The sequence below is a fragment of the Notolabrus celidotus genome, chromosome 9 (assembly GCF_009762535.1).
Source record: "Notolabrus celidotus isolate fNotCel1 chromosome 9, fNotCel1.pri, whole genome shotgun sequence".
In the NCBI taxonomy this organism is placed as follows: Eukaryota; Metazoa; Chordata; class Actinopteri; order Labriformes; family Labridae; genus Notolabrus; species Notolabrus celidotus.
This window is the reverse complement of record NC_048280.1, coordinates 19893696-19916272: the sequence shown is the minus strand read 5'-3', so window position 1 is coordinate 19916272 and position 22577 is coordinate 19893696. Positions and strand designations below refer to the sequence as shown.

The window sequence follows — 22577 nt, the reverse complement described above, 5'->3', positions numbered from 1 at the left end:
GTTTGTGTGTTGCCTATTTGGACATGTGCATGTGTGCGTACTTGAACACGACATCCTGCACATCAGTGAGAGTAGCACCGATGCTCTTCAGCAGCAGGTTGAGGGACTGGACAGGGATGATTTCTTTGTCTCTCTTCTCCTTCAGGCCGTCTTCTCCTCCCGTACTCAGAGAGAAACTGAGGTGCAACTACAAACACAAATACAGAGTCATGTTTTATAACTATATAAATAGATTTTCATGTTACATTGCCAAGGAGTAAATATAGTCTGAAAAGCCGTTTGGTGTTTATATATAATAATAATAATAATAATAATAATAATAATAATAATAATAATAATAAACAACTTAATTTATATAGCACTTCTCTTAACAAGGTTACAAAGCGCTTTACAGCCAAAAAGCAGAGAATTACAAAGCATAAAAAACGGTGCAAACAGGGGGAAGAAAAAAGACAGAAGCAAAACAAGACATCTGAATGCTGAGCAAATTCAAGAATTAGGGGTGGAGAAATGCTTTCTTATATAAAAATGTTTTTAGTGATGATTTAAAAGCAGTTAAGATTGTAGACTGTCTAATTGTCAGTGGCAGGGAGTTCTACAAACTTGGAGCTCTGATTGAAAAGGCCAGGTCACCTTTTGTTTTAAGGCGGGATCTCTGCACAACCAGCAGAGATGCATCCACATACCTGAGGGGCCACCCTGGCACATGGGGGGTTAAAACGTCGCTTAAATAGTTTGGGGCCTGTGCATTTAAAATTTGAAAAGTAATCAATAAAATCTTAAAATCGACATGATAAAAAACTGGCAGCCAATGTAAGCTGGCGAGGACAGGAGAGATGTGTTGATATTTTGAAGTGCCTATTAAAATTCCAGCGGCTGCATTTTGGACTAGTTGGAGTCTGTGGAGTGAGCTCTGACTGATACCTATTAAAAGCGCATTACAATAATCAAGACGAGGAAAAATAAAAGCATGGATGAAAACAACGTTGGACTCACTGAAGACATTTGCTTGATCATCAGTGAACAATAACAGCATTACCCACACAGAGACATTCTGAACACTATACAAACCTTGATGGGGGAAATGTGGAAGTACTCATAGAGGCTGATGGGAGAGTTATCAGCCGCAGAGACAGAGTTTAATTCAGTCTTTATGTACTCTATGTCCTTCTCAAATAGTTCCACCTGGGGGAATAAAAACATAAACACAGTGATGTAAACGTACAGGGTTAGGGGGTGTGTCTCAGTGACTCTTCAAGTCAATAAAAATTATAATGCGTCACAGAAATGCGAGAGACTGACCTCCTGTTCTGAGCTGTTGATGCTGGCATTCTCAGGTGTGAACATGTCCAGGATGGCATACAGGAAGCCGAGATCCAGCTTCAGATCCATCTCCTGAATCAACACCTTGAAGTACCTGAGGAAGACACATATTCAGGTCACCTGTTCATAGTAGCAATGATTAGCTGATTTATTGATAAATTGATCAAAGGAAATGAACAACTTTGTTTAATGCCAGCTTTAAAGAAAACTGTCAAAGCAGTTGCTGGATCCAGCATTTTAAGTAGAAAGAATCTTTGAGTTTTGAGAAGTTAAGATTAGATAATAGTCTATTTGAAGGTATGAAACAGCAAAAACACAGTGCAGGACATCACAATTAAACAACCCAGTAAAGATGTACTTGAGGAAGGTCAAACAGGAAGTAAAGTGAAGAAATAATCAAATGGAAAAACAATTACTTGATGCGAGAGATATCAGAGTGCCCGGCTGTTCTTGTTACGATGCTGATATCAGTGAGAGGCTTGGGCTCTGCAAGAAAGATAATACATATTACAGACTTCAACAGTGCACATGGAGAGAATATAAAGGTAGATTGAATGCACTTTGCGAGTAGAATAACAGACCTGAGTCCATGGTGATGGATTTTGGCAGTTTTACAGGATAAAAAACATAGGGGAAGATTGCTCCTGGCAGCTGATTCTGGATCTGTGGAGGAGAGGATGTATACTTAGAGTCAGTGAAGAGATTAAAAATGAGGTTCACTGACAAACAAATACTGTAGAAGCCATTTGAATTAGTTTGATTATGAATATGAAAAAGGTTTACTGGATCTATGAGGAATTCATCTTTGCATCTGACATGAATATATTGTGTTAATTTCTTTTCACCTGAATACGGTGGATTTGGATACGGTAGGCACTCTGTCGCGGTGAGACGCTGTACTCCACCTTCACCCCAGGCAGGAAGTGCCTCCTGAGAGGAGCCTCACATGGCTCCAGCATCCGCATATCCACACCATTGGGAGTAAAAATCACCTAGAACACAATTACAAACACCACAGCACTGATAAATGTAGGCCCTTAACTAAAATCAATGAATTCTTAACTTTTCAAATGCAATCCTCTGAGAAATAAAGATACTTAAGTAAGATTTCAAATAAAAACTGAATACACAGTATTTAGCCTCTAACCTGGTAGTTGTTTTCAAGATCTGCGATGGAATTGTCCACAGGTCCAGATTCAATGTACTCCCTGAATTTGTTCTCAAGCATCTCAACGTCTTTAGTGCTCATAGTCTTCCAGCGATTCTTCTTCTTAGGCTTCAGTTCCCAAACCACATCAGAGCTTTGGAGGAAAAGAAAAACAGGTGGAATATTAATATACATTCAATGGCACAAGAGCTGCATACAGGCTGCGTTTGCAAGCATTTAATATAAGCAAAACTTAATCAATGTTATTTGTGTGCTGCTGGTTATCCACCTTGTGATACCAATGAAGGACACTTCCTGGCCACTGCTGTTGTTGATCAGAGAGATGCCCACATTCTGGAGTGACAAGATGATTTCCTGTTCAGCCAGCTGGGCCTTCTCGCTCTCACAGAGCAGCTTGTAGATGCGCTGCTCTGCAGTGAACAGCACGACGCGCTGAAGACCTTTGAGTCAATTCACAACACACTGATTTAAAACTTTGTTCATCCTTAAATCAAAGCATCTTATGTCAGACTCTTTGCACTCTACCTTCATAAAAGGAGATCAAGAACAGTTTTCCATCATTGTTCATGTCCTGACGCATGTCCTAGAGACAGAAGAGAGAGAAACACATTGTTTTAACAAACATGATTGCCTTCACATATTACACACAACATCAGTGCCAAAGAGCAGAAAGAGATGATGAGAAACAAAATCCACTTTTTACAGCATATTCACTGTTAATGGATGACCCCAACCAGTTGCTGTACCTCCTCACTCTTCAGCTTCCCACTGTAAGCTCCACACCTCCAGCACAGCTCTCGAGACCCTGTGGGTTCAGTCCAGGTGTAATGAACAGCTTTCCCTGCCATCAACTCCTCCTGTTCTGCCTCTTTCTGAGAGCTGCAAAGAAACCCATAAGGTCACACACAGATACACACAAACATAATGACTGTGTCAGTTACAGTCTTATTTCCCACTGATTAAGATCAAGTAAATAATGACCGACGGCGGTACAGAGAACAATATAACAGAGCCCATCACCAAGAGTCTACTGCCATGACAACCATCCAATCCAAAGTAGCCTTTGGACAGAAAACATAAAACGATTCCCCTGAGAGATATGACAGTATAAACAGCACATGACAGGACGGCGGCCAAACACTGAAAAGTCCCCAACACACCCTTCTGGAGATACATGATTAAAATACACAGTCTGTTTGGAGAAGATGAAAGGAGCCCGCATCTACAGATGAAGATGAAAAATAAGAACACAACAGAACTACTGATAGAAGCAGGAGGTGTGATTCCTCTGACAGAATCCCATCCAGTCAGCAGCAGCATTCAAAAGCTAGTTTTTCTACAAGACGCTTGAAAAGAAGATCAAAGAAACATAACAATAGATGAGAACGTAGGTTTAGATGTCAAACCTGCTCCTTAACTCTACCACTGTGGTGCTTCAACATTTTAGATCAATCTGCAGAATAACTGCTTTGACAAAGCAGACTTTATTTGTCTTCACTGGAAACTTCAGTCCAGTGTAATGTCATAAAGTGTAACATTCTTATTCTTTGATGAGCACTGTTGGTATTTATCTCTTAATGGTAAAACTGAGGAGCAGATTACACAGACAAACCAGAGTCGGAGCTGAAGCGGTCTTCTTCTGCTTATCTTTACCTGTACTCTTGATCTGAACATCACTCTGAACTCAGGTGTGCTGTCAAAATTAAGTAGCTGTGAAATCAGCCTTTAAATGTAACATCAGTTCATATTTTAATGCTGCATTAGTTGTTTGCTTCCGTCCTCTTGCCTGCGTCCTTATTGTTTGTTGTTCTGAGCCGTTTTGACCTTTGAATGTATTTTCATGCTTTATCTTTTTTCCACCTCGTGCCATCCTCAGCTCACTTGATAATTAAAAATAGGCTTCACATGAAAGCAGCTATGTGACATAATGTGAGACTCATGTAATACGTGAAATAATTTCAAAATACATCACAGAAAAAATTAAGATATTTCTATTGTAATTCACATAATAGTCAGATTATCTTCAATTAGTTACTATGCTGAACTTCATGGGGATTATTGTTGTGCATATTTAAATCCTTTGGCAAAGAGATACACAATAAACAACTCATGCAGCGTGTTCAGATTCCAATAATTCACTTAGTTCCTAATTTTTGGATTTTTCCTGAGTTCAGAGTGTGTCACAACAGTTTTTTCCACTTTATCTTTTTCTACCTTTCCTCCTCCCCTGAGAAGGAGAGGTCGAGAAGCGAGTCAGGAACCCACGCTGATTCTTCCCTGGCACTGCATGACCCACACAAACAAACATACATGGCTATGAGAAAAACAACCACTGTTAGTTTTCATGGATTGAGAGACTGAGGCTGCTGCAACAAAAGACACAAGTATTTTCATTTAACACATTTGGAAAATTGATATCAAATGAAATTTGAAATGATGTGAGGAATGAGAAAATTCAGTTTCTGTTTCATTTATTCAGTTTGTTGACCCCCATCTTCCACTCCATGTAACTATCTAATTTATTACAGTTTCTAATTTTGGTTGTTTGGGGATTTTTGATTGGTATGATAAACTAGGGTGACATATTTCATCCTGCCCCTGGCACTCACCTCTGATGGAACAGCAGAGTCTGGTCTTTGGTGTGGTTGATAATGAGGAAAGGTGCCGCGCCATCGTGGTACTCTGAGAATCGAATGGTGGCGGAGTGCTCTGATCGGTTCACGTCTACAATGATCCCACCCACCTGCAAGAACAACAACACCGTTAATCTTGCATACATTATGAATTGTTGGTGTAGTTTAAAAGATTAGACATTTGTGAAAAAGTCTTGTGATAAATGACTCATATCTTTGTGCTTGTGTCTACTCACAGAGCTGTCCAGATGCAACAGGAGGCAGTTTTCTGGTCGTGTGAAGTCGATAGTTTGAGGAGGCAACAAACAACCTCCTACTTTGATCTTGAGCCGCTTGGTGTCATTCTCAGGCCAGAAAGGAATGGCTGACTGAATGTTGAAATACACAATATCATTAACAACACTGTAAGGGTAGGAGTTTCATCTGAAAAAGTTACACAGGAAATGATTCAGTATAAGAGCTTAACTCTGAATAAGATAAGAGATGATTTCACAACTTAAGTTCTATTTTTCATGTTCTGGCTTAATTTTGAGGCATCGAGTCTGAAAAATCCGCCCATTCATCTGTTCACCTTTCAACTGTATACCTATTCTAAGTAACATACCACACTGATCTGGACCTCAGGTTTAAACACAGATAAAATGTGTAACTTCAGAGGAATCAATAACACAAAATATGGTTGCACATGAAAGTCAAAACTGTCACGTGAACCTACTGTGTGGTATTCACTTGTTGTTGCAATGATGGGGACTACCTTATACATGCAAGTGCAATGTAAATCTGATGAAAGCTGTTGCTGGTTTGACTCTCACCTGCTCTGGCTCAGCCTCGGTCCAGTTGTCCTGCCCCTCCTCACAGATGAAGACGCTGTGCTTTGTTCTGTTGACCAGCATGTAAAACGGCACAAAGCTCACCATGCGAGTTAGACTGAAGCTGCTCGCATCGATCTTCACACCAACCTGAGATCAGACAAACCCCACACAAACACAGACGTTGATAGTGGCTTTGCACAGTAACAACACCTGCTTTTCTTACACATAAAACTCTTTTAAATGTTTAACAGTAAATCTGAATGTGAAAATCTTACCAGATAATCTTTGTACCGGCCTTTACATGTGACATCTCCGTGACTACCCACTGTGTCCAGGGAGAAATCATCAGAGAGCTCGCTGTCTGAGATCATGAGACGGACCTGATTGGTGAGAAGAATAACATTACATTTATAAAGTTTCTTTTGTTTGCTATAAAAATGAAAACAAGCCGAAATACTCGTGCCCTCACACATATAGAAAAGCATCAATAAACTCATACAATTATTATTTCAACTAACTGAGACATTCTTACCTTGTTGTTTTTCAGGAAGTATCGGGGCTTGAAGGAAAAGAGCAGCGGCATGTCGTAGTCCAAGGGGTGTTTTCGATGGATGTCGTCAGCCTTGTACTGCAGCAGCCTGCCTGTCTTGTTCACCATCCAGTACGGTGAATGGATAGCAATCACTGTTTGTCCCTGGTCATATTTAACATGCACTGCTATATCCAACTCCGCCCTCTTCCTCTCTGCCCCTTCACCATCGTCTTCATCGCTCTCTCTTAAAGACTGGAAAACTATGAAGGTGATCTCCTCCTGGTCGCTGTGGAGACTGCATGAGGAGATTGTTTATTCTGATAAGTATTCTTGCAGAAGGACATGAATTTATGTTTGTGCTTTATTATTTATTTCATCAGTTATGACCGATGTACCCAAAATAAATAAAAACAAACAAGGATATACAAATGAAGGGAAAGACATGAATATAAGTCACACCTGTACTGAGCAGACCAGTCCTGAGCCAGGTAGTTCAGCAGGCAGAGATCTAGATTTGACTGGTTGATAACTGCAGTGTGAAGATGGGCAGAGTGGCCAGGGTCCAGAGTGGCCTCAGGGGCAGAGACTCCACTGTCCTGTTGATGAGAAAACAGAGAGGGGCACTGAGTATAACAGTGAACGTGGGGTATGAGTTCTGAGTTAGACTGTTGGTGAGGATTCATTCTTAGACATTTCTATGTCGCGTTAACAGTTTTTCTTTAAATGCTCATTCATGTTGAAATACCAATATCTTGATGAAATATCTTAAGAAGACGTGGATTTAAAATACAACTCAGAAAACAAACAAAAAGCTAATGTACCGCAGATGCTGTAACAAACGTGGTTATTTCTTGCATTAGACTTTATGTCCTAGTTGTCTCTACAAGTTATTGGGTAAGTTAGGTCCCTACTGTAATCCCATGAAAATCCAAGGTGAGAAAAAAAGTAATACCTAAATCATAATTAGCAGACCCATCCTACCTTCAGTTTGTACGAGATGGGGTAAGGCAGCAGGTTTCGGAGCAGGATGGAAGGCCACAGGTGAAGCACGAAGGGCACATCAAAGTTTTCCCCAGCACCTCCAGTGTGCTTGAATGTCACAGCATCTTTCACTGGCACAATGTTGACGACCATGACACCCCCCTGATCTCCGCGGCGGCGGCAAGTCTGCTGGAGACGTGTCTCAGGCAGCTGGTTGCTGAAGTCTTCGTAACTGAAGCCCTCGGAGCTTTCAAACTCGTCCTTAATTTCAGCATCGTCCTCCGTTATTGGCTGAATGCTCAGCTCAGACCTAAGGGGGGCAGCAGAGTAAATGTGTTTACGTACTATGTTTGTGTTTGCACAAGACCACAGAGTGGTTCAGTGAAAACAGAAAAAAAGACTGTGGGTGAAGATCAGTTTTTTTTTTGTGTGTTTGCTTTCACCTATATGAGTCCAGAGGAACACAGAACTCTTCAGTGGGGAGAGCTGTACCAAGATATGTTGATCCTTCAAACACTTTGAATGGGATTGAGAAATGATTGATGATCTGTAGAAAAAGAAACAAAGATAAACTAAAGTAACAGAGGACTTTTCTTTTGTATTTAACCGAAATCTGTTTTTTATTTCATATTTATTTGGACTAATGCTTATCACTTTATGTTTCAAACATTTGGCTTGTTTTGGTATAATCTGTTTACACTAAGGGGACTATCAAATTAACAACTTAGCTAACTGACTTTAATACATATTCAATTAGCTTAAAGGATAATGTAAACAATTAATCTAGTAGGAAATCTATATAAGGGCAGAGTAAATTAAAGTGTATCATTAAAACAACATAAAATAACATTTCCAAGTTTATCAGTTAAATACCTGGAAAGGTGAGCGGATCTTGATGTACTTGCTGCCCTCCACAGAGTAAATCTGACAGACGAGGAAACGAGTGACCCCCGACTCTTTGTGCATCACACTGTACATTCCCCTGCCCACCTTGATCAGGGGGATCACACTGGCTGAGGTGTGGCCATCCGGAGCTGCACAGAGAAGAGGATATCAGAGGAGGTCATATGGGACTGACTTGTAGATATTTTTACTATGACATATCTGTAAATTGTTATGCAGTTGTGTGGAAAGGAATGGCTGAAACCCTTGCAGATCTTTCACAGAAATAAAATAGACAGTAACATCTAGATACTAAATTAATTAAATAATATCAACATACTGGTTTGAGACATATGGTTAGGGATGTTTTTTGCATGTGCACACAGCATAATTGTGTATATATGGTAATACTTATGGCTGTAGTAGTCTCTCCCACTCAAGGAGATCATAGCTGAAAACTGGTCAGAGTCTGTTGTGGCTGAATAATCCATGCCAAGAGTTTCCCCATCCTGAAGCTCCACAATGCTGTTGGTGCTTTGTGTGCCAATGGGAGAAAACATGTCACTGTGGCGGACAGCCACCGGCAGGCCCAGACGGTTTTTCACAATAAACGGAGCTTCATCTTTCTGGAAGGAGTCAGCCGTCTGTTTGGCAGCCTCAGCAAACGCCTGTGGAAGGTGAAAAACAAACATTATGGACGACTGCATGTCCAAAGACTTCCTCTTAAAAATGATTTCAGCACTCCTCGCACCGTGCCCAGGTTGCTCAGCATAGCCAGTCCACATTTAGAGAGGGTGATGTTGAGCTGGTCTTGACTGCTGATGACAATGACCGTCTTGTAGTCAGGGACATTGTAATCAACCTCATCTGCCAATGTAGAGGATTTCACCGGCTTCTTCTTCATCTGGTTAGAGGAAAGTAAAAAACATTGAAGCACTGTGTGTGCATGTGTCAGTAAATAAGTATGTCCGTGTGTGTATGCATATAGATTAGTACCTTTAGATCCAGTCTCCATGGTCTGAAACCGTCTCTTGTCTCATCTTCTAATGGCTCCAGCAGTGGTTCCCACACTCCCATCATCTCATTGTAATAGTGAACCTGGACATAAAAAACATACAAAACGACTGATAAGAACTGCAGTAAAAAAAGCTGGAATAAATACACATGTTTAACAGGCTACCACGACGTACAAAAGCAAATCATATCATTTTCAATCATATTTAAAAAAGATGTGATGGTCTCATATCTGAACCAACCAAACAACTTGGAATAAGGCTTTTCCACAGTATGAGTTAATCTTCTAATTAATATCAGTTTGTAGGATAAAGGTTGGGAAATTAAGTAGTCATGTGTGTTACCTCCAGGTTGAGCTCGCTGTGTAAGTTGATGAGTGTTGACCAGTTTGTGACGTCTCCATGGAAAGAGGACTTGGCCAGAAGCATAGGGATAGTGCGGTGTCCGACTCCAGCCTCCAGAGTCAGACATATTGACTTGATGCTCAACTGCAGGAACAGATAGCCAGCAGAATGACACAAAAAAATCTCAGCACAAAAGTGCAAGTTTGCAAATAAGAACTGCAAAACAAGCATAACTGACTGTATTATTTCAGCCATATAGTATTGTTTTCTAAGTCACAATGCAGCTAAGCACCTGTAATGACTCTCCTTGTGGAATCAGTGGGACCAGTGATGCTGTGTCCTCATCCCCCTCCTCGTCCAAGAACCAGAGTTTGAGCTCCTTCCAGCCTCTTTTCTCCCACAAGTCTACAGGAACAGGACTCTCCAGCTCCTCAGGGGTCTCTGGTGTGGGTGTCAGTGCTGACTGGATGGTGATTACTGTGTTGATGATGATTGGAGACACCTAGACAGAAAGAGATATAACACCATTTACACCAGTTTATAGTAATAAAAACTGAATTCCAATGCCTAATCATACAGACAGTGAACCTTATCACTGGCTTTTAGATTATGCAAAAATTCCACCAAAGGAAGCTGGAATAAACCTTCACTCATACCTTAGATGTTTTCATGATGCCTAGCTGTAACAACTACCAGCTCACTCAGAAACAACATTTGCCTTACATATCACGCAGTTAAATAAAATAGAGACAGATTGATCCTTTTAGGGAACAGTCGCTTCAAAAATGTAAATATATATAATTATAACTTTTAATGTGACAATAATGATCTTCCATTTGTAGACTGAACAGCCTACTCCTTTAAATTACTTCTTCATCTAATGTCTTGACTCAGAATGTGTAATAATAATCAAAGAGTTACCTTCAGGGTGAGAGCATTGATGGAGACCTCCATAGCTTGAGGGGACGTTGGAGTTTGTGAACTCTGAAAGAACACCTGACACGGCTGCAGCACTGTCGTCACATTGTTTTTCCTCTTCTCTCTCAAGAAGGGACACGCCACTACCTACATAATCATCATAACCAAAACAGACTTATTGCATTGGTCAATTCTTCAAATTAATATCTTCTGCCGTTTTACATTATAAAGACATATATATATATATACCTTGAGGTCTTTGATGGCAGCACTCATCTGTGATCCCTCTGCATCGCTTTTCATCACCAGCTCACACTCGGTGGTCATCACCAGAGCGGGGGCGTCAGCACGTGTTAGGTCAGCCACAAACACGATCTCTGGATTACGCACCACAACGTTCATCTCGGTCTTTGATACCACAGCAGGAGCTGCAGCTGTGAATGAGGAACATAGTGAAACATCGATTTAGACCTTAAGACAGTGAGGTGTGAATGGCATATCATTTTAACTGATCTTTAACTCAATTACATTTTAGACTCGTATTACTAAATGCACCCCATTGTGTTAACACAGACACAAAAGAAAAAGGATAAGAGAATACTTTTCACAAGAGCAATGTTTTATAAAAGATCTTGTTGCATCGAATGTTAATCTAATAAATGGTGACATATTTTCACCACCCTTATGATATTAATACTGATATGGTAAACTCACAGGACTCTTTAGATGTCGCAGAGGAGTTAATGTTCTTTTTCTCTGATGCTCCAGTATTGTTCTTAGCTTGTGGCACTTGAGCAAATCCCTGCTGGGTGGCCTTGAGGAAGATATCTGCCACCGTGAGCAGGAACTCCATGCTAGCACACAGATACACATCCTGCACCACTGTGTCCAAAGTGGTGCCATCCCGGCCCTGATGGTAGTTCACCTCCACCATTTTGTTTTGCTCTGCACCAGGACGCAATGCCATCATCCTAGAGAAAAAGTAGGTGAATGTAATGTTAATATATCTGTAAATGTCTTGGTTTAAATATACATTTTAGGAGGAGCTGAGTATCTCTATCTCTATCTGATGAACACGTGTCTATGTGGGCCCTCAGTACCTTGGAGTGACCATCTTGATCCTGGGTCTCTTGTCATCGAGAAGACAGGCAGCTAGTCGCACTGAGGCCTTCATTGAACCATCAGAGAACATGTGGACGGAGGTAGAGATGGTGCCCAGAGTGAACTCTGCCAACTTCAGCTGCTCATCATGTGAATCCAACAGCTGCATCTAAACAGAGAAGTTTACATCGACCATGTTAGATATGCAAGTATTGAAATTAGGCAACATTTATATGTTTATAAAACAGTGTTTATGCATTACCACATTCCCATTGGGGCTGAACAGGACCACTGTCATTGAGTCAAACTTGAAATCCAATTTGAGCGTGCTCTTCAGCTTGCTGTTTTCTGAGTCTCCACAACAGCAGATATCACTACTGTGTTACCTACAGAGTGATATTACCACAAAATAAACATGTATCGCTGTGCTTAAGTTAAACTTTTACACACTCTATACAAACTAGACCACATCAAACATAACCAAAGCTCCTTCCTTACTGCTGGCTGGTCCTGTGGTTCCAGAGCCCTGAGACTCTTTGTTAGACACAGAGTCAGAGGAGTGGTCAATTGAGGGCACAGGAGGGGGAGCTGGAAGAGCGTCAGACTTTTCAGACAGATTTTCACTCAGAGTCCTTAGGACCACCGTCATGTCATCCTGGCTGAGGATCAGCTGTTAGGAATCAACACAGGATTTTAGAAAGTTATACTTTGGGCAGTTTTTGAGATTAAAAAAAAAGATGAAAGAATAAAATAAAAGGGCTACTTTTGGTGTTCGAGTATTACTCCAATACAATTTAAGTCATTCATCAAACTTAAAGCAAATGCAGAATGGAGAAAAAGACATGAACGCACTACATGTGATGTAAAGAACTCATTCTCATGCTCCCATACAACTGAACTTACACTCATTGGTTTGAGATGTGCAGTGATCTCTATGTCAGGGATGCTGTGGTACCAGTTGGATGAAAGATTTCTCTGGATTTCCAGGTCCAGACTGACCGGCTTCAACACCTGGGTCTCTCCTTGAAAACCTTCATCTATATATGTGGTCCTGAAAGCAGCAACAATAAACAGGAGAAGAGAGAAGTTGTGATCACTGTTATTTTGAATTAATTTGCAAAAAAAGCAGCAGGTGAAGCGTATTTCTGACCTGTACATCTTGAGGTCTGTCAGTTTCACAGCCATTTTATCCACAACAGGTGGGATCTTGGCACTGCTTTTACACGGCTGCTTGGCAAAACAGTTTTTGACTGACAGCAGGCCGAGGTCAGCAACGATGACATTGGAGGAAGTGGAAGATTGGGGCAGGAAGATGACGGGTGCATTAAAGTGGACATTCAGAGCAATCCGAGTGCTCCGCTCTGCCAGCTCCTTTACACCTGATGCAGCCTTTTCTGCAGCCTGGACCGTCACCTCAGCCAGGGCCTCTTTGGCCTCCTGAAAGTTATTGATGAACGCCTGGCAGGAGGACAGGATGGAAACCATTACCATTAATTTAGCATATCATAACATTAATACAGGACAGCTAGATGTGAATAGTAGTTTGGATGGGAGTACCGGAAAGATGTCAACAAAAGGCATTGAAGTTTGATTCTAAGAAAAGTGAGTTAGGAAGTACTTGACATCAAATTCTGGTTTACAAAACTTTAACCTATTCTAAAAACAGATCTTCTTCCATTATGACCTTACACAGGAAATGTTTAATTTGTCGGCTCTTGGAAAGAACAGCTCTTGTGTTCCTTTCACACATGCACCCCACACTGAAAAATGTCCCAACATTACCAAGGAGAGGTGCATGTGAGAAATAAAATGCAGAAAGTATCAGGGCCTGAAAATCCTGACATTATCTAGAAATGTCTGGAGTTCATGTAGGGGAGGACCAGCTTCAGAGTGTGACAGGGATGTTTGATTCTCACCAGTATTGAGGAGACAAACTTGTTAAGGAAGACAAACTGGATGCATCCCACAGTCCAGAGTGACAGATGTGTCAACTTTGGACATGTCCAGATAGGCATCTCCCTCTGTTGCATCTGTGTAGTTGACCATCGGAAGGCAAACACTTCCTTATCTGCTATAGACACAGCCTACGAAGAAAGTGAGACATAAGACAACACATATGAAATAAAGAGAATAAAGGATTAAATTAAATCCAGATCTTCAGTCCGTTGCTACTTTTATTCATAGTGAATAATGCCAAGTGGTCAACCCTGATGAATGCATGGCAGTAGTAATAATACAGATATCATGCAACATATTAGTATAGTCTTGAAGAGAGCTCATTTTACCTTCTTATAAAATGCATCTTTGTCACAGTCGAGGATCACAATGTTTTTCAGGTTGGCCAGAACTTCCATGTCCTTCTTCCTCATCAGAACTTCAGAAACCAGACCTTGATTGTTGAGAAAGTGAGATAGTAGGTAGAAGAGCAAACAGGACAGGTTGCATCATACGACAGACAAAATTAAGTAACTTTATTTAACCGGATGTTTCAGGTGGAAGTGATGATGCATGGTTAACACTGTTATGACAGTTGAAGTAGCAACAACACACAAGCAAATCCACAAAGACATTTTGTATCAAACAAGAGATGTCACAACTCTCGTATACCTTCAATACTAATCTCAGAGATCCTGGCCTTCTGTCCTCGGATGAAACTTTCAGACAGCGGAGATCAGCTCTGATGTGCAGATTCACCACATCTGCAAACTTTTTAACCTTTGTACCTGTGGAAGTAAAGTGACATAAAAAAGGTGAGAGATTAAAGATGTATCGTAAACACAGCCACGAAAGAATGAAGGCTTTGAAAAGTGAAATGTATTGAAACTCAGGAAGTATTGAGAGTAATTACTTTTTTTTCTTGGTAATAGCTGCCTCCCCCTTCTTCTCCTCCTCCCTCTCTGGCTCTGCCTCTTCCTCCTCAGGAATGGTGGGGAGCTCTTCCGGCCCTCCCTCCTTCTTAGTAGAGGGAGGAAGGAGGTTGCTGAGGAAGTTCATGGTGTTAAGTAGAGCCTCTGTATGGAGATGGACATCCAGGGATGAAAAGGTCACCTGATGGGGAATAAAATTTTAAAAGTTAGTAGAGAAGTAGACAATACATGGATTCTTGCTATGCTTCTTTATGGTCTTGATTTTACATGACTACAACTTGTAAGTTCAGTTTTTAATTATGTTGCTTGAATTATTTTCCATCATTAATAGTGAAATCTGCATAAATGTACCATACATTTTCATAACTTTTGAAACAACATGAGTAAGAACATCTGCATTTTTCTCACCTTGATGAGCTGCTCTGTATTGTTGTGCTGGGTCTTGAATTCAGGGCCATTTTTATCAGCCTGAAAAGAAACACAATCCTTAGTGAGGAGGCCACTTGGAAAAAGATACTTCAAGACACAAACAACTTGCTGATCTACTTGAAACGAATGGATACCAAACATGTCTTTTTAAATTCATCACACATACCTTAATATACTCAAGGGGTGAGCAAGTCAACCTCCTGTTGTCTAGAGTGGTGATAAGCTGAACCTGCTTCTCTTCAGAATCTAAAGAAGTAAGAATAAAACCTGACATGTTAGAATGGCAGCTAAGATTACTCTGACTTTGATTCATACATGCTGATTAAAATTTGATAATCGATTAATCCTGGTCCATGAAAACACATAATGAAAAAGAAAAAGTGGTCCTGAAAGAATCATCTAATGACCCATGTATTCAGGGCACTGAGGCAGATCTCTCGTAGGTAGGTGTTAGATGTCATGTCAAAGGTGCGTAATTTCAATTCAGTCCCCAGACCCTCGATGTCCAGGTGCAGCACTGGGACTCCTCCTGACCCTCAACAGACGACACAACTGAACAGAAAACTAGACACAAAGAAGCACAGAGAAGGAGAACATGAGAGACAAAGAAAGCAAGATGAGCATAACAGAGAGATGAAGAGGGATTGAACGAGACATCACAGACGCTGTAGTTAAACTTAATCTCTCTGTACCTCACTAATTTCAAAATTCAAGATGAGGTCAGTCATGTTTTTCTTAACGTCGTCCTTCAACAGACGACCTCTTTTGTGTAGTCTGCGTAGCGCAGGGGCATAGGATTATCTGGGAAGAATTGCTGATCACCGATGGGAGAGCTGGGAGCATCGTAGACAAATCTTCCTCTGACCCTGACAGGTAACAGAAACAAACCAAACAGTGACTCATCTGGTTATACTGTAGGTACAACTACACAGTGGTACGTTTTTGAACGACTGCGTATGTGTGACTGGCTTATTAGGGGTGCAGAGCAGGGAGATATTAGATGTGCAGTGTCTCTCACCCAGTGAGGTGATGCTGAGGGTCTCACATGACTCGAAAATGAGAGAGGAACGCTGGTCTGCCAAGTTCAGAGGTCTCCTGGGTGTGAGCTGAGGGGTGAACGACTGCCTTGGCTGAGGGGAAGAGAACACCAAATCATAAGCAGCACAGACAACAGAGTTTTAAAGTATATTTAACTCATTAACTTTGACTGTTGTTACCTTTTGATTGTTGGACGGAGCAGTGCTGTGTGCAGGTCGGCTCTCAGGCAGCGGGATACTTTCTAGCAGCTCGAGAACACTTCGAAGTTTGACATCAGAAATGCGAAGAGACAGTAGAGGAAGCTCTCCAGACATCTTGTATCTGCAAACACAAAGGTGTTTCACATAAATGTATAACGTTTTTGCATTTTGATCCTCATCCAATAGATTTTATATGTAATTGGATGTATTGGAAAAAAAACGTCAAAACACTTACTTTTGCCATGCGGGAATTCTTTTATAACCATCGCACCTGCTAAAAAACAACTTTGAGATCTACTGGCTCCAGGATGTGAAGTGGTGATCGCTTCTGCTTACGGGCCGGTTTCCCAGTCGCCATCTATCACCCGAGAGAAAGTTTAACATTTCTTTATACATCTCATACACGACACACACATAAAAGTTGATGTTTGTGTCTAATATTTTATTAAAAAACAACATTGTTATCAATCTATCAGACTTTAGATATAAAGTGCTTTTCATAAAATGCACATTGTAACACAAAGTGCTGTATATGAAACAAACCTAAAATAGAATAAATTAAGAAACAGATCCCCCCCAAGCCCTGACCCAAATCCACCACCAATTCCTAAGTTAAGAACCACATATATGCAACAATAGTAATAAAACATACAAATAAAATAATAAATAAAAGAAAAAAGACGTTGCTGAACGAACTGAAGACAATGCTCTCATGAAATCTTAATGAGGAACACTGGAGGTAAAATAAGATGTTAAAGCTCAACACAGGAAATTAAAATCACCAAAATAAAATAATTTCTAAGATAATAAAACACTAAAATATTAAACCATTAAAGAAAATAAGATGCTATACTTAAAATAAATAAATACATAAATACATAAATAAATGAATAAAATAGAATAAAAGTGACTAAAAGTTGAACTAGATAATAAATAAATAAATAAATAAATAAATAAATAAATAAATAAATAAATAAATACATAAATAAATAAATAAATAAACTTGGAAAGCTTTAGAAGTTAAGCAAAGCGGTAAAAGCTTGAGAGAGAGATTAACTAAGAGCTAAACTACATTGTAGAGCTGGGTCCGTCTGTAGCTGTTAATAGCCTAGCATCTGTTCAGGTTCTCAACAAAGGGGCAGAGCTGACTGTAATCCCTTGTGGCTAATACACTTACAATTGATAGGGAACCTCACACAACCCCACTTAAAAAAAAAAACTATCCCTTAAACAGGGATTTACTTGACATAGTTCTCACTTAACAGATTGTTGTTGCAACAGTAATTTTTTTTAACAATATCTAAAAATGTATGTTCACTGTGAAATCACACATGGATTGATTTTAATTAAATGATTGGGACAGCGTCAAAGTAAAGACCTTTTGACTTGTGACAAGAAGCACACCCTCTGTATGTACCTGTTTGCTGTAAAGAAACGGCAGGCTGCTTAGTTGTATGTCAAAGGTGTCATATGCTCTGGACATGATGTCTTCAATGTTGCTGGAACCCACTGACAGCTGGGGCAGATTTTTCTTGCTTTGACTGGACATCTGAAAAAATAACACAACATTTTTTTGTAACATTCATTTTTAAAATCTGGCTTAAACCCTTTAATTGAGTCTTTAAAACTACTCAAAGAGCTAATTCAGTAGTCATTTTGTTTATGACTATCTTTCCCCAGATAAACTAACACGTCATTCGATAAGACACTGTTGTGTCTAATAAGCCTACTTGGAGATTTAGACATGATTCTGTGTGGGTCAAGTAATAAACTTTAAACTTTCTGACCTGAAAGTGTCCAAGATCCAGCAGCACAATGTTTTGAGTGCTGTCATAAAAGCCCGTCTGTGGAATGATGACATAGGAGGCCATCAGGTTCACCTTCATGTCCAGAACTTTTTGTGTTTCAATAACATACATCAGACCTGGAAGACAAAATGCCAATACATTATTAGCCATAGCCAGCCCAGATCAGAAAAAAGAAACTGTACACTATCTTTTCAATAAATACATTTAACTTTCATAAGACTAAAATATAGTTTGCTCATGAATAATGGTAACTCATTTTTTCCCCAATTTGGATAATAAACAATAACGAAAAAAACATTCAAGCAGCACTTCAGGGACAAAGAAATAAAAATCATAAGGCTTCAAAATATCCCACCTTGATTATCAGAATGACATATAACTAATATTCTATGGCCATGTTGAATGTTACCAATGAATCAAAAAATAACTTGAAAGTGTTGCAAAAATGTCAGGAAACAATTAGCCTCAAGAAAATAAACAGGAACAACACAATCCACATGACTCAGCAGTTTGAGCATGCTCTCTCTGTATAAGCATTTAGACAAATGACAACCAGAAAAAAAACACAACTTGGGAATGTAACATTGCCCAGCCCAGTGTAAGCCAGCTGCTGATATACAGAACAGGTCTGTACATGTTTTTGTCACTGGCCTGTGGCTGTGCGGTCTCTAAACTGCTCCAGTTTCATGAGGGTTGCGTTGGTGAGCTCATCCAGCTGAAGGTCGTCAGGAGGCATGAAGAACTGTGACATGCTGTTTACAGTTATCTACAAAATCACACAAACAAATACAGTTAATATGAACCCGTTTAATGTATATTCTTCACGTTTGTACATGCTCAAGGAAAGACACCACTCACAGCATCGTAGATGATTTCTAAGGGCTGTGACTCCACATGAAGCCGTTGGTCGGCACTCTCGTCAAGCGGGGTTGGTCTCAAACAGAAAGCAAAGCAGCGGTGTTCCTGCTCCTGTGGCTGCCTTCCGGGATGACAGGAGCGTAGGTGCAGGCTGGTCCCTGGCCAGGCCTGTGACTTCAAACAAGCTGAGCCGGGCTGTGATTCTAATCAGAGGTAGAAGAAAGAAAATATCAGTGAGAGGAATTTTCGGAGGTACAGGGTATTCAAAACATAAACCAGTAATACTTTTATAGCAATAGAGGAACCCCCAAAACATAAAGATTTAGAACAAACTTAATAGCTTGTGCCCCTGGTCTCTGTGTGAGTGTGGACACGAGCTCCCCCACAGTCAGTTTAATGATCTCATTCTTGTCCTTGTCGTCTTTGATGGACACGGTCAGCCTCTCCATGTGGAAATTGACCTTCATGTCCTCAAACTACAAAGAAGTAAAATCAAAGTATTAGAAAATGTTTTGCATTTTGATCTTAAAAACATGACTTAAGTTGGATGAAGAGCAAAACAGAAGTGTATTAATACTTCACAGGTGGGTGTCTGAGAAAAGTGACTCACGTTCTTTGGCAGGTTGGGATTAGCGGCTGTCTCACTGTATCCAATGGCAGTGTAGAGTTTGGATTTCTCAGCAGAGGTTAACAGCTCATCAAAACCTGACACACAGAGACAGAACAGGAGGAAAGACGACAAATACAAAAAAGTGTTAGAAAAGCATTAGCTAGCAGGTTAAACTGCAAAACACACACACACTGGAGATCTTCAACCCTGTTTGTCACATGTTCATATTATCAGTTAATTAAATGTGTTGCTGTACTTCTATATCCTTATTTAAATTTACTGCATCTTACCTCCAGTCTTTACTTCTTTTTTTTGTGTTTCTTCCTCTCCTCCCCAGTTCCACATCCAGCTCATCCAACCCTGGGACTCTTCTTCCTCCATCTTCACCCCGGGACGGTAGATACACAAGCCGGCTTTGCTTGCCTGTGAAAGTGAATAAAAGGAGACAGTTCTGAGCTCTAACTTGGTACCATTTTTTTAATGTGTTTTTTTTTTTATTTCTCTGCAGGTTTCTTTAGTATAATTTTATCTCAGACTTTATGTGACTTCAAATGTTTTCTCTATTTACCTTCATTTCATTTCAGAAACCAAACAATGAAAGAAGTTCATGATCACTGTAGTCTGTCTCTAGAAAGTAATCTAGTAAACATTACTGGGTTGTCCATAAATATTGATAAGCAGTATTTTGTTTTATATCAGCCAAATTGTGATGTAAAATTACAATGTATGGCAACTTGCAGTATAGTCAATATTTTGCATTAACTTTCAACCAGATGTGACGTAAAAGGGCTAAAGTAAAGTGAGACCACACACAGCATTTATGTATGACACTTAAGCCAAAACCTCAACCACTTGATAAAGATGCGGTTACCACTGTCTGTTTTGTCCTCCTTCTAATACGTAGTATGTTGCAGCAGACATTCTTCATTCCACTACTTTTACCTATTTTTTTTAAGTTAAAGCATGTTTGCATGTAGAAATATGATCTGGCTGATTTGAAACATAATGATTGAATGGTGTACATTAAATATATTTATTTCATTTATAAGTTACAGTGCTGAGTTTTTCAAAGTTACACTCCAGGCACTATGCAAAGTAAGTAGACAAAGCACAGAAGGTTAGACAGGGAGCTTACCTCCACCTCAGCCTGCTGTCTGGCCAACGTGATGTTAAATATATCCAAGGTCTTCTCAGGCTCCTGTGAATAATCACAAGTCAAATTGATTAGAGCTCTTAGCAGCTTCCTGTTTTTGCCGTGTAAGGATGCATCACTTACTAAATATCCATTATGATTCATATCAGGAAAGATGATGCTTACAGAGCAGAAGACAGACAGAGGAAAAGAGCTTTTGATTTAAGATTGTGCCTCTCTGAAAGACATTATCAATCTCAAATGCACTTGAATCAATCCCTTTGCACCGTGTGATACTGGATAAAAGGGTTGTGATTACTACAGCAGACAGCAATTTGATCTTACTGAAAGGATATTGAAAATGTAATATCTTTGCAATTGACAACTTGAATATTACATTGTAGTTATTTCATAGCTAATGAATCATGCTGCTATAGTCAAATAGGTCTTCAACGGGACACAATCAAACAGACACTGCAGGTCTGACAAAAACATGTATGTCCTGCAATTGAAAGTCTGTCTGTGGAAAAAGGACAAAAATACCAAGATAATTCCACACCATACTGGCATATGGTATAATTTCTATCTATTACAAATCACTGTGTCATAATTCTTGATATGTAGAGGGATAAAGGAAAGATTCTTCTAAGAATCACAGGCCTTCATTTTTCCTTGAGACACTGAACAATAAACCTAGAAAGATGTTGTTTTGACTCTTTTCCCTGAAGTGATGTGAATTTGACATTAGATTTAAAAAAAAAAAAAAAAAAAAAGGCACATAAGAGATAAAAATTGGAAGCAAGTTTTCCTACCTGTAGTGATTTTAGCAGATCCTCAGTGGGTTTCTTGCTTGTGATTTTAGTCTTGTAGAGCTCTCTGTAACATTTTACCATCTGCCGGTGACGGCGGATGTGCTCCCATGACCACATGTGGAGACGAGGCTTTACATCTACTTCAAGGATGCCTTTGATCACATATTTCCACCTGCAAGATAGAAACATTCATGTGTGAAGTCAGCATTAAAACTTGCAATATCGAATACCCGCACAAAGGAGATAAAAAGTCACATGGCATGCAATTCTGGCGTAAACAAAGCAAAACAAAAGGTAAATCTGTTTTCTGACCATATACAAGCGTTTCTGTGAACTTGGACCATGGGCCTGTACTTCCTGTATGGCAGGTTGCGTGACATCATATCCACTGAGCCCAGCAGCTCCAAGATGCTAATGTACTTGAGAGAGAGGAAGTCGGCAATTACTCACAGACACAGAGTACTGGAAGTAGTGGGGTTATTATTACTGAGCAACTTTTTCAAACACAGGTTTACAGACAAAACACACACCAACCTGGGGCCTATTGAGCTCAATGGCCACCTCACTGAGGTTAACCATTAGGTCCACTTTGGGGGAGGAGAAGTCCACATCCGACCTGGGATTCATCCGCAGCTTAGCATCAGCGGATATGGGACGAAAAACTGTGGACCAGCAACAGGGAGTAGATTATTTTAAAAAAATTGTCAACAAATAAGTTGTGTTTTTTCATAACCTTTGAGGCTGTGCGTGGCTTTGTTTTCATGGGTGAAACAGACCTGTAATTCAAAATTCTTCAATGTTTTTCTTTGGAGGGACTAGCCTTTCAAATATCTTTTAGCTTGTGTTTTAATTCACACTCAAAACAAAATCTGTTGAATGTGCTAAAGATCTGTAAAAGCATGTTTGTGTGGGTGAATCAAGCTGAGTGACTCATACATTTTTTCAGTTACTGCATTGTCAAAGCAAACATCACAAAGCAAGTCTGTCTGTCATATTCAAATAAAAGCAAATGCCAATGTGTGCCAAAAAAAAAAAAGCTTCAGCACAGTTTTGTAGGTTGTGTAGACAAAATATTTCCCAACACTATCACAACGTAAATAAAGGTTGTCACAGTG

The 22577-nt window shown here is 39.9% G+C and overlaps 1 protein-coding gene across 1 annotated transcript in view; it reads right to left on the bottom strand.

The window, feature by feature from the left end:
* LOC117819479 (vacuolar protein sorting-associated protein 13A-like) overlaps positions 1 to 22577 on the bottom strand; it is a 33942-nt gene that overhangs the window by 6317 nt on the left and 5048 nt on the right. Inside the window, 64 exon segments of the mRNA XM_034692872.1 lie at positions 42 to 187; positions 1072 to 1185; positions 1303 to 1417; positions 1740 to 1809; positions 1905 to 1986; positions 2169 to 2315; positions 2471 to 2624; positions 2760 to 2931; positions 3017 to 3074; positions 3238 to 3370; positions 4706 to 4774; positions 5101 to 5234; positions 5361 to 5492; positions 5937 to 6083; positions 6212 to 6316; positions 6469 to 6763; positions 6928 to 7064; positions 7450 to 7759; positions 7893 to 7996; positions 8323 to 8483; positions 8750 to 8999; positions 9083 to 9235; positions 9328 to 9429; positions 9690 to 9833; positions 9982 to 10191; positions 10611 to 10754; positions 10857 to 11041; positions 11322 to 11578; positions 11708 to 11877; positions 11971 to 12053; positions 12056 to 12094; positions 12207 to 12378; positions 12612 to 12759; positions 12859 to 13166; positions 13625 to 13678; positions 13680 to 13756; positions 13759 to 13792; positions 13994 to 14097; positions 14316 to 14363; positions 14366 to 14431; positions 14558 to 14756; positions 14984 to 15043; positions 15171 to 15250; positions 15412 to 15429; positions 15432 to 15540; positions 15542 to 15568; positions 15697 to 15774; positions 15777 to 15853; positions 15856 to 15870; positions 16023 to 16134; positions 16222 to 16356; positions 16472 to 16600; positions 17660 to 17791; positions 18030 to 18166; positions 18702 to 18816; positions 18909 to 18977; positions 18979 to 19111; positions 19242 to 19384; positions 19519 to 19613; positions 19809 to 19941; positions 20654 to 20716; positions 21463 to 21634; positions 21775 to 21881; positions 21997 to 22124. Coding sequence (XP_034548763.1) covers positions 42 to 187; positions 1072 to 1185; positions 1303 to 1417; positions 1740 to 1809; positions 1905 to 1986; positions 2169 to 2315; positions 2471 to 2624; positions 2760 to 2931; positions 3017 to 3074; positions 3238 to 3370; positions 4706 to 4774; positions 5101 to 5234; positions 5361 to 5492; positions 5937 to 6083; positions 6212 to 6316; positions 6469 to 6763; positions 6928 to 7064; positions 7450 to 7759; positions 7893 to 7996; positions 8323 to 8483; positions 8750 to 8999; positions 9083 to 9235; positions 9328 to 9429; positions 9690 to 9833; positions 9982 to 10191; positions 10611 to 10754; positions 10857 to 11041; positions 11322 to 11578; positions 11708 to 11877; positions 11971 to 12053; positions 12056 to 12094; positions 12207 to 12378; positions 12612 to 12759; positions 12859 to 13166; positions 13625 to 13678; positions 13680 to 13756; positions 13759 to 13792; positions 13994 to 14097; positions 14316 to 14363; positions 14366 to 14431; positions 14558 to 14756; positions 14984 to 15043; positions 15171 to 15250; positions 15412 to 15429; positions 15432 to 15540; positions 15542 to 15568; positions 15697 to 15774; positions 15777 to 15853; positions 15856 to 15870; positions 16023 to 16134; positions 16222 to 16356; positions 16472 to 16600; positions 17660 to 17791; positions 18030 to 18166; positions 18702 to 18816; positions 18909 to 18977; positions 18979 to 19111; positions 19242 to 19384; positions 19519 to 19613; positions 19809 to 19941; positions 20654 to 20716; positions 21463 to 21634; positions 21775 to 21881; positions 21997 to 22124 — 7999 coding nt within the window.